This window comes from Copadichromis virginalis, linkage group LG10, assembly GCF_057382275.1.
Source record: "Copadichromis virginalis isolate Kocher_CV1m ecotype Utaka linkage group LG10, C_Virginalis_male_GT1.1, whole genome shotgun sequence".
NCBI lineage: Eukaryota > Metazoa > Chordata > Actinopteri > Cichliformes > Cichlidae > Copadichromis > Copadichromis virginalis.
In genome coordinates this window covers 7814163-7826192 of record NC_140627.1, presented here as the reverse complement: position 1 = coordinate 7826192, position 12030 = coordinate 7814163, and the positions used below count along the sequence as shown (strand labels likewise).

The following is a 12030-nucleotide window of genomic DNA, read 5'->3' as shown; positions in this document are numbered from 1 at the left end:
AATCACCGATCAGGATGAATTGCATTACTGGCTGATAAGGATACGTTGAAGAGGATGGATGGATAATAAAGCAACATGAGCATAAATGAAAGCAAAAATATTATGCAAGCATCAAGGCACAAAGGAATTGCAATTGGCTTACAAAAAAGAAGCCAGAACAGCGCAGCTAATATTACGTAACTTTAGGTGGCACAGAAGGAAATCCTGTGCTCTAAACAACGGAAACAGTTAAGGGAGATGAGACAGAAAAAGAGGGGACACACACACACACACACACACACACACACACACACACACACACACACACACACACACACACACACACACACACACACACACACAAAGGTACACAGAGGACAATGACACAGGGGGAACCTAACCTAGACTTATTTGCACATGTGTGACTTTCTTAGTCTCAGACAATTTGCATGTTAATGATCAAGGAACTGACCTCACAGCCGATTGTTTGTCAGTGGTGCTAGTTTCAGTCATTGTGGAAATGTACTGTTTAAAAGGTTGGGGAAACCTGTAGCCAGCTGAGACTGAAGAAGTGACTTGGTTGAGTGACAAAATGTTTCTCCCACTGAAAACGCTACGTTGAGATTTACAGAGTCAATCTTTTGGGATCTTATAAGGACATTTTAAAAACTTACTCAGCATGGTTGTTTTTTGTGGGTTTTCCTTTTTGCTTGTTTAAGAGAATAGTAATTGTATTTTGTTCATTTCATGAAGAATATAATCTCTGCTAACAATGTAGCTGCGATTGACTGGTGTTCCCTGAATGCCTCACATACAGCTCCAGGACATTCAGCCAAGAGTCACTGATCCAACTTCAAGATTTAAATCCCGGATAAGCACATCTGGTGTTTAAGACTTTGCTGCTTCCCTGTTGACTACTGTAATTTGTTACTTTCAGGATTTCCTAAAAATCAAAGCAAAAATGACAGGGAACAGAAAGGGAGAGCATTTTTCTCCTACACTGGCTCCTCTGCACTGGATCCCTCTTAAATACAGGACTGAATATAAAATACTATTTTTACTTCTAGAGTCTAATTTTTTTACATGACACTGTGCACTTCAGGACTTTCAAATATGAAGTTTTTTTTGTTTTTTTTAGAGTCAAACAGGAACTTGTACTTAGTCATGTTACTCCTGAGTGATCTTATGAAGTGATGATTTTCATCCATGTAACCTGACAAACATTATTGTTGTTTTGGTTAATTTTCACACACAGCTAAAGCTTTGAGCACTTTCCTAGTTTCTACTCACTCCGTTATGTGCTTCCATGTTTCATTTGAACTTCTTTGGTCCATCCACATAAATCCATCCATAAACACGAATCGATTCTGAATTTTCCTGTACCAGAAAGAGATCTGATGAAGGAGGAGCAGAGGGGGAAAGCTCTTCATTTATGTAAGGCTTTTCTCTGTTTTTGCACTTTTTTCTTTCAGTTGTAAATCAGTGTGAGTTTCTCCAGCAGGCTTGCTTCTTTCCTCCTCGTCTCCCATCCAGTACAACATGGTAGGCTGAACCTCACTGGGATTTATGTAGCACCTCTACAGCCTCATTCTAGAAAATTCATACACAATAACATTCACAGCTGTTTATTGCTGTATAAAGACTATGCAGAAGCAGAAGGTACTGGCTCATCAAACTCTCAACAGCAATAATGTAGACATATGAAGTTGGTGGGATTGTTGCAAAGCAAACAATCAGGCTGTGAAGTGTTTTAGCTTTATGGATATCAAAGGGTTGCTCAGTGAATCGACCAATAAAATCTGACACCTTGTGGACAGATGATACCATTACAGCTGATAGAATCACCGGGTTTGTTCTTTTTAGGGGTTATTTTTATGCCTCCAGTGTAACAGTGTGAGCTGTGTTGAAGTACTGCGGGTTCAGTAGAGGTCTCAGGACACCAGTCCTCGAGGCCTGGAGTTGCCCACCCCTGCTATAGAGGATGCATAGGTCTGATCTTGGAAAAACGAAATGTGTTTGGCAAAAAGATGAAGAATCTTTTTCAGTTCACACAGAAAGCTCTGATCCCAGGATGTTTTTAAGGGATTGTCATACTTTTGACATCATTGTATTTGCTGATTATTCATCAGTTCTGTATCTGTTCCCTCTGTCCTCTCCATGCTGACCTCCTACTTCCTGTCCATCTCTCCACCTCAGCTATCTACTCAATTCCTCTGCTATCCTGGTTTGTGTGTTTACGTGTGTGTGCTTGTTTTTGTGCAGCAGCGGGACTTAGTGGAGATTTTCTGCCTGTTGGTTCCACACTTCCACACGCCTGTGATGACATTGTCCTGAACCGCTACTTAAAGGAGTGGCTGGTCCTCTCTTGGTGCTGGATTGTTTAATGACAGATCCTTGTCAGCTTTTTTCTAACAAAAAACGCCAAAGGAAAACCCTGTGTCCTTTCAAGCTCAGTCATCAATCCTTCCTTCCTTCTACAAGCTTGCCAAGAAGACAAAATTGGTAAAACTTGGAAAACAAGAATAAAACAAAACTCACAAACAGCTGATCTTTTTAAATTTTAATTGAAAATATAATACAAGGCATTTTCAATGAACATAAATATGGAAGATACAAGTGCACACTGCACATTATTGTCTACAGTTTAGGCCGTCTGTATAAATAAGCATATTTGTTTGGCCACCAATTTGTCCACAGCAGTTATACAATCCACACTGGTTTATAACTCAGTGTGATAGTGAGCACTTCTTTCACTTTTCTTAATGTGCTTTTTATACATGTACAATATAAAAATAAAGGCTTGCGTTGAATACATTTGAATGTCCATAATGTACACTTTTAAAGGACACAGAGTCTTAAATGCACAGCAAACAGATTTCCTCTTTTCTTTCAACTTCCCTCATGAAATCTTGACTTTAGTCTTGAGCTTATATTCTCAAGTGGTTTGCATGAGATGCTTTTACAGTATGTTTTCCTTCAACCTCATCAGCCTTCATCTCAGAATGTCATGTAAATAATTGTAAAAATATCTGTGCACATTAACCAAAAGCTTAAATAACAAACATATGCTCCAGTGTAATTACACTACAGCAGAATATGACCACACTTTCTTCTCTTTTCCAAATCGAAATCATATTCAGTAACAACAGACATTACAAATAGCGCTAACGTGTAAAAACATAATAAATAGTTTTAGTTCTTAACTAATGAAAAGAAGTTCTGGAATCATTCAGTGTATTAAAATGACCTTAGCTATTTGGATACATTCTTACAAATGTGATTTTTACAAAACAGTGCCTCCCTCACAGCAGTTTTTATTCAAAATATGTCCACACGTTTTGGAAATGGAAAATAGTTTCTGAACCAAATCTAGTTTATTTGTTTCAGATTAGAAGCAAACTGAAACACATTTGTTAACTTCCAAGGTGCATAAAGAAAGTCTAAAGAGGTCGAGATTCCAGGAATATCTGTAGTGCAAGACTGATGGTCCTGCAATAATGTTGATGGAGTCTTTAGGTTTTTAGCCAAAAACTCAACAACGTGCTACCAATTACCCCCCAAAATTCACATATTTACAATTTGAATGCTGCAGGCAACTTTAAATGATTAGTTATTAGCTATTAGCAGTGATGGGAATAACGGCATTACTTTTTTCAGTAATGAGTAATCTAACTAATTACTATTCCTATCGTTACAACGCCGTTACAGTTACTAACAAGAAAATGCGCTCCGTTACTATTTTTCAACAAACAGACGATTGAAGCTGTGTTCAGCTTACTGCATCTTATATCAGTTGCATGGAAGTAGCTGTAAGTAATGTGGACGCTACAGCGTTAAGTAGCTGCGCGCGCTCCCGCGGACGGTAATCATGATCACTGTCTAACGAAAAAGAGAGAGAGAGAGAGAGTTTTGTGACGTTTAGCGTGTTTGGAGTGTGTAGTTAGTGTGTAGTGTTGTGGATAGTTTTGTGTTGTGTGTCAGAACAATGAGGCGACTGCTGTCTCCAGGTAGAAACAGGAGTGATACACCTGCTGCTGTCAGACCTGCAGGTATCAGGCTGTGATGTTCTCCTTTATAGTGGACAGAAATTGTGTTTTTGGAGTGGCACAAATAATTTGTGTTGCATCTTATTGAATGCAGAACAACTGATTGTTCTGCATTCAATAAGATGCACTGGTTATTAGTACTAGTCAAGAATATAAGCAAATTTACTGTTCTGCAGTCCTAAACAGCTCAGTATTATCAGAAGCTTTTGCTCATCTGTATTTAAAGAAGTGAGTTTAAAAGCATTTTGAAAGCAAGTTGAAAACCCAACAGAAGCAAAGCCAAAAAAAAGGATTAGGATACTTTGCAAGGGCAAACTTTATCACACAACACATTATGTTGTCTTTTGATGTCTGGTGCTGAAATAGAGTTAATAATACATAGATTAAACCCAGTGTTTATGAGCAACATTCTCCTTCTTAAACAGTAATGACCTATGAGTCCTTCAGGTAGTTTCTCTAAATAAAGACAATGGATAAAGTGTAGCATGCTGGTGCTCTTTTTTTTCTGTCCGTGAGATTAGCACACACAGCGTTCCAGCTGCGGTTAGTAAATGGCAGGAGGAAAACAGTTTGGAAGAAATTACATTTAAAAATCTAAATATGAAAAATGAAAACATTAAAATCCATAAAGTAGAAAAGATGATACTGGACAAATGTATGAAAATCATATCTATACATAGTTTCAAATGTGTACAGTGCATACAGAGTACAAAAGAACTATAAGTAAGTATTCTTAAAGGAAGTAAACAGTGTGTCTGAGAGCTTGTTGGCATCAGTAAATGACCTTTCATTTTGAATTCTTTGCTAAATATTAAAGTCCCTTTGAAAAATCAGCAATTGATCCTTTGTGAGAGTATTCCCTTAGCTCATGCTAGACTAGAGATCCGGCCTGGTTCTGTGCAGGAACCATAATGGGCACGCCTCCCATTCGGGTGATGTTGGAGGCCATGATGGTGGAGGTGGGTAGTGGTGGCGGGGAGGGAGCGGTCTGGAGCTGCAGCCGAGGCTGGTTGTACGTTTGCGGCAGCGCCTGTGCCTGAGGCAACTGGGTGTAGCGCTCGGGTCTGGGCATGGAACCGCCATTGCTGCCGGCCTCGGGGGACAATGGCTGTTCACGTGGCAGGGTGGTGTTGTTGTTGTAGCTGTAATGGGTGGGAGTGGAGGCCCCTTGGTGGCGGGACGGTCTATAGCCGGCATTGCTGCCTGTGGCGGTGATGATGGATGCAGTGTCTGAGGGGGGGCGCTGTGGATACTGCTGCAGGTGGTGGTGGTGGTTGTTGTGGTGATGGGAGGACTCTTTGTGGTGTGGGCTGGAGGCGATGGAGGACAGGGTGCCATTCTTGGAGATGATGTCAGAACCCATGCCGCTCTTAGCCCATGACACACGCTTGGGAGCCTGAGCATCCTCCCTGTAGACATCGAGGTGCAGGATTACTTATTTGTGGCGTGTAGATTACTTTTAGAAATGCATAATTAGTTCACAGTAACACTGAAATGGAGTACTTCATTAAATCTTGAAACTATGGTAATTTGTTTCTGCTATCACAGGATATGAAAATTAAATCTGAAAAACAGGCTTCTTAAACAGGTGTGATAGAATCACTTTAGTTTGAGAAATGTGCAAGATCAAAATGTGCATTCCTGTGCAATTGGTACATGTCAAAAGTAAAACCTGGGTCATCTGCAAAGGACTAAAATGAATTTGATTCAAAGCAGCAGCAACAAGAACTTCATCTACCAACGCTGCCACTTATGACTTGCCTGAACTGACACTGTTTAGCACTGTGGCAAAAGGGTCCTGGTTCAGATCTGCTGGCCAGCTGAGATGCTGTTACGAATTTTAAATGATAAAATTCTGCTTGCATTTAAGCCACACTGACTCACTTGATTTCATTGGCCAAGTCATCCTCGTTGTTTCTTCTCCTTATCACGAAGACAAAAGCGAGGCACACAAAAAGGAGGAAGATGAAGCCAGCCACTGAGCCAACTGTGGCACCAACAATCACCCCCACTTTATTGGCTGGAATTAAAGAACATACAATTACTATCTCAAAGAATTTAAAAACACTTTTATTACCTCATTTCGTGTAGAATCAATAGTACTTGTACAGCACTGGCTAGAAAAGCAGATTAATGTTTTATATTCGAGTCATGTAAAGATGTCCTTTCTGTTTGACATAGAGATGGACTAATCAGGTGACCAGTTGTGCTGTGGCCTAGCAAATCAGTTTTAAGCTACAATTCAGTTTCATTTATATAGGGACAAATCACAACAGCTGTTGCCTCAAGGCGCTTTATATTGTAATGTAAAGACACTACAATAATGCTGCGATGTTGATCACTAATTTACCGCTGTCCATTGTTTTCAGGCTTCTGCAACATTATATATTCCCAGGACGCTAGGTTGTGTTGGGCATGGTTGACTGTCCAGACTCATGTTAAAGTAAGACAAATTCAGCCAACTTTGACAAAAGTATAATTTTCTTAGCTGCTGAATAGAAAAGTCAGCTAAGCTAATGGTTACAATGTAAAATGTCACAGCCCTATGCTAGCAACGTTAAACATGTCTGGCAAACAGGGTTTGTTTTTTACTTTGAATCTGTGTAAGTCATGAGTGATAGGGGTTTATAATGATACTTTTGCTAAATTATTGTATATTTGTAATATTTTAATATATATGTAAGAAAGTTCGCTGCATATTCATTTAGTTTTCCTATGACGTGTCAGCAGTCATAAGAAATTAGTAGGATATGATCGTGTCCAACAGAAATAATTAATTACATCGATGCTCGCTGTTCATGCTTGATAATAGTGTATCTGAATGTGTGGTCCATAACTATTTTTCATCACTTATTTTTATTAATAAACCATAACCAGGGTTACACTTGCTGCGTACAGTTGGTAATGTGCAGGTCGATTGCGCAGCTCTTTTCTGCCACCGTGTTGCTGGCTGTGCACACGTATTTCCCCGACATGTTGCTGCTCAGGTTGTTCAGCTTCAGAGTGCCAGTCTTCTCATCTAACACAGCAGTTTACATGGAAAAGACAGTCAAACACACATGAAGACACATTATTTCACATGTATAACAGTTCTCAAAGATGTGCTAAGTGACAATCCCAAAAGACGGTGTGCAGGCTGCTTTTTCTATCAATAATTCACATTTATAGCAAACAATGACTCTTTGTTTTTTCGCTGTGCACTCACTGAGCATGGGTGAGAAGAAGACCTCAGAGGTGGGGCTGGTTTTCTTCCACTTGTACAAAGGAATAGGTTTCCCAGAGCTGGACATGCAGATCAGAGTAACATTTCCTTTTACCTCTGGCTTCCCTGTCATAGAGCACTTCGGAACAGAAGGAGGGACTGAGGGGAGAGGATTATGTAATGTTTTATTACAAGACTTTCTGTTTTACTGTTTCACAGTGAATCTGAGAAGTACAGCTGTGCAACGGGTGAATTTCCCTTACCTTTCACATCCAGGGTAACCGTTTCAGTAATACCATCATTAACAATCTGAAAGATGTAGCTTCCTGAATCGGACTCCCGGGTGTTGTTGATGTAGAACGACACATCTGATGATGGCATCTGATGTAGGAAACCGACACGGCCCTTAAACTGTCCGTCAAACACCTTCACCTCGTTGTCGGTGTAGGAGATGATCTGGACAGAAGGACAGAAAGCAAGCGTCACATGAAACAAAAAGAAGATTAAAAAAAGGGGGTTTTTTGGGGTCTTTTAGTACATAAAAGAAAGCACACGAAGAAGTAGTTGTGCATAACAGATATCACTGACCTGTGTCACTGACATCCAGGTCAGGGATGTAATGGACTTTGTATTTATCCAAAACATTTCCAGAGATTTATTTGCTAAATGTCCAAGTGCAAGACTTTAAAGAAAAGAAAGTTTCACTAACACTGGTAAAATCAGCAGTGCTTACAGAGGAAAGTTCAGGACATCTTCAACAACTCACCTTAGTATCACTGACATTGGACAGAAGTTAGCTTCACTGACTCATCAACCTTTACTGGACTCTACACAAAGTTTTACAGCCTCCTCCAAAGCAACTACACATGACGCATATCGGCAGGTGAGGTAAACAGTGCACGGCGGACTCACAGCCCACACTTTAAAAAGGTACGTTCTCAGTTTAAACATTGGACATGTTTTCTATGTTCAGTTGTGAATAAAATTAAATCTAACCTTCACATTTCCACCTATAAGGCCAAATTAAACAGTAATATTAATGTTCTTGAACCTGATCTATAAATTCTCAGCTCTCATTCTCTGCAATTTAATTAACACAAATTATGCAGGTCTGTATTGTTAGATAAATACTACATTCTAACGAATATGGCTCTTGTACAATAAAAAACAAAACACAACAAAAGAAGCCTGATATAAAACCTAGTTCCAGCATATGTATCTCTGCAGTGGAAGGGGCTGAAATACAGTATAAATAGAACGGTTCAAGGCAGATGCATCATTTACAGTAAAAAGTAAAGATGTTCTTAGATTAAAATCTGTTTTCTTTGAGTAATCTAGTCACCTGATGGTCTGGACCTTGATCACTTGCTGTAACTGATGGAACCTTGAATTCTGCTTTATACCAGAGAATCCTGAAGGAAAATCTCCTGCCATCAGCTTGTATTCTGAAGTTCAATTACATTTGAGTTATGCACCAGGAAAGTGATCCAGAACATAGCAGCAAAAGAAAAAAACTTAAATCTGATTGAGATGCTTTGGCAAGACCTTAAACAGACCGTTTATTCTCAAAAGCCCTCCAATGTGAAAGAATTAAAGCATTCTGCAAAGAAGAGTGGGCCAAAATCACTCCACAGTGATCTAAACGCATCATCGCCTGTTACCTTAAAGGTAAGAACGGTGAGGAGCAAAAACTGTCTGTTTAAGAGAGAAGATGAACTGAGGGGCTGCACTAAGAACTCATGCATTGGTATTTATGATTACTTTCAACTACAAATGATGCCAAGCAACTCTAATAGCATTCAAAAACAAAACCAAGAGCTGGAAAAGGCACAATAGGTTCTTGTCAATTATTTTCTCCATATTACTATTATTATATTATGCATAGGAAACATATATTAGCAGTTTGGAAAAAATATCACTTTGTCAAATTTTAGTTACTTACATAATTAGTACCATACCACCCCATTAGAGCACTTTGCTCTCAGACTGTAGGCTTACTTGTTGTTCCTAGTTCATTTAAAAGTAGAATGGGAGGAAGAGCCTTCAGTTTTCAGGCCCCACTTCTGTGGAACCAGATTTGGATTGGGGAGACAGACACTATCTCTACTTTTAAAATTAGGATTCAGAGTTTCCTTCTTGCTAAAGTAGTACAGTTAGGGCATGATCAGGTGACCCTGAGTTATGCTGAGGCTGCTGGAGGATTCCCATGATGATGTCACCTTTCTCGCTCACTATGTGTTTATATACATATTATTTCTAGTTATTAACCTCTGTCTCACTTCCACAGCATGTCTTATCCTGTTTTCCTTCTCTCACCCCAACTGGTCGCAGCAGATGGCCCCGCCCCTCCCTGAGCCTGGTCCTGCCGCAGGTTTCTTCCTGTTAAAACTGAGTTTTTACTTCCCACTGTTGCCAAAGTGCTTGCTCATAGGGGGTCATATGATTGTTGGGTTTTTCTCTCTATTATTGTAGGATCTACCTTACACTATAAAGTGACTTGAGGTGACTGTTGTTGTGATTTGGTGCTGTATAAATAAAATACAATAGAATTGAACAATTTGTCAGAGGGGAATTGCTCACTTTATCTTGTCTAAACACATACGACTCTGAATAGATTGCAGTTAAGTTTTGTTCTTTTATCAGTGAAAATGTTTTTACATTTAATGAATGTTTCTTCCTGTAAAGAGTAAAGTAAGGTGAGACACTAAGGGAAATAATAAAAAAAATACCCTGTATCCTTTTCCTTCCTGAGTTCTCTTTCTTCCCCTAAATCTATTTGATTGTGATCCTCCTTTTGGATCATCTATCTGCACAGCACAGTAGTATTAGAAACCTTTAAGTCTTTTCTTGTCTTGGCTTGATATACAGTATATTAGACTTAAGTGTAATTGTTTCCTTACCATCTTCATCTGGCTGGTGTTAGGCATCAAAAAGTTCCAGGCGATACTCTTGGAATTTGGGTTGCCGCCAGTGTACCGGGCCTGCAGCTCCACATACTGACCCTCGATCACTTCTCCATTTTTCAGGGGTATTAAAAAGTTGGCCCATATGCCTGGATGAAGGAAGAAAGGGAAAAAACACACTGTAAAAATCACAGTTTTTTATTACTTTTATACACCACTGTACATGTAATCAATAATTGTAATCTCTATATTAATTTCTATTGTTAATCTCTGTCTCTCAGACAGTGTGTCTTTTGTCTGCCCCCCTCACAGCCAACCAGACGTGGTAGAAGAAGAAGCCGTTGCTCCCAGAGCAGAGGCTTCTTCCTATTAAAAGAGGTTTTTTTCTTCCCACTGTCACCAAGTGCTTGCTCCAGTTGCTAGAATGTTCTATGTAATACCGCAGGGTTTATCCTACAGTATAAACTGCCTTAATGTTGTGATTCAATTGAATTGAATTCTGACTCTGAATCATTACCTGTACAGTTGAAGGTGCAGCAGGAAACCTGTTTGGATTGTTCTTTGTTTCTCATGCCTGTTTCATGTTTGATGTCATATTTTTTATAATAAAAAGGTTATAAGCAGAATGATATTATAAGATTAATGAGGATCTGCTTAGCTTCTTTTTAATAATTGCCATTGATACTCCGTGTACAGGAGCGGAAACAATACTATTACGGGTGCAGTGCAGTGAATTACAAAGCTTTTTTTCTTTACTTTTTGCTTTTTGCTAATTATCCAGTGCTCTTCTGACTTATTTCTAATTTCTTTTTACGTGTATCTAAATATTTGATATGGACTCTGTTTATTTTGTACTTTTATTTACTGTGTCATCAGAGTGACAGGTATCTGTGCATTCATCCCTATCCAACTACATGGAGATATATCAGTGGATATCATCCCCCGATGAAAGAAGCTCATTTCAACAGAGTTGTGCATATTAGCATATTTATGACTTCCTTTGTGTCATGTAGGTGAATGTTACATAGCTAATTGCAAATTCTAATAAACATTCTACCCCAGTTGTGTGTTCATTTGCTTCTGTTTTGCATTTAGTATGATCACTCCTGATAAATTACACAAGTTTTTTTCTTTTTCTTTTTTCATTTGAATCTATTCTTTGGAAACTTTGACTTTTACAAGTTATCAAAAAAGACAGACAAAAATGTTTATTTCCTCAGGACTACTGTGTGAGTGCAATTTTGACTGGGGATACACATGTAGTTTCTAATATTCCAGTCCAATAATATATATCCTAATATTCCAATATGTCTGGATGTGTTTCAACAGCTGCCAAATGGCCAAGATGCTTTTAGAAGCTCTTATGTTTCTGTAATGTGTCTAAAATTTGGCAAAGACTTTTTTTTGAGAAGGATCTTTATCGGATGCTGATAATACCTACATTTAGAAAAAAACAGGAATTCAGTGCACAATGTTCCTGCTCACTGCAAATTTATTGTGACTAAAGAGATTATTTAAAAATGATTATTATTTGTTTCAAATGGTGGGCCACCACACTGTTGATCTTGCACGCTCTCTACATTTAGTTAGTCCTTGGTGGCCTTCATGTAATTGGTCAAGGACACTGGGTCTGAGTGCTGTGGGAATTACAATGCGATCGTGGTAGAGCACTAGACCGTCTGATTCTGAAAGGTGGCTTCTGGCTGCATAGAAGCCTTGCAGTGATGAACTCTTTGCCATTCTCAAAGGCCACCCTTGTCTGATGAAAATGATTGCTTTTTGAAGCTCTGGGTCCATCTGTGTAGCACTGTGAATTTCCTCCAACTTATGTGACTTGATAGGTTTGCTTGTCACTACGTTGCTCACATATACCTTGACCCGGCTGTCTGTCTCGAACTGA

At 39.1% G+C, this 12030-nt stretch overlaps 1 protein-coding gene across 1 annotated transcript; it reads right to left on the bottom strand.

The window, feature by feature from the left end:
- Positions 1–2524: 2524 nt before the first annotated feature.
- Positions 2525–10702, bottom strand: LOC146699771 (endothelial cell-selective adhesion molecule-like). Its single transcript, XM_085471467.1, has 7 exons — positions 10648–10702; positions 10128–10279; positions 7491–7683; positions 7231–7386; positions 6922–7044; positions 5910–6045; positions 2525–5434 (listed from the first exon to the last, which is right to left on the bottom strand). The coding sequence occupies exons 1-7, from the start codon at positions 10700–10702 to the stop codon at positions 4897–4899; spliced, it is 1353 nt and encodes a 450-aa protein (XP_085327593.1). The 3' UTR covers positions 2525–4896.
- Between the last annotated feature and the right edge of the window lie 1328 nt (positions 10703–12030).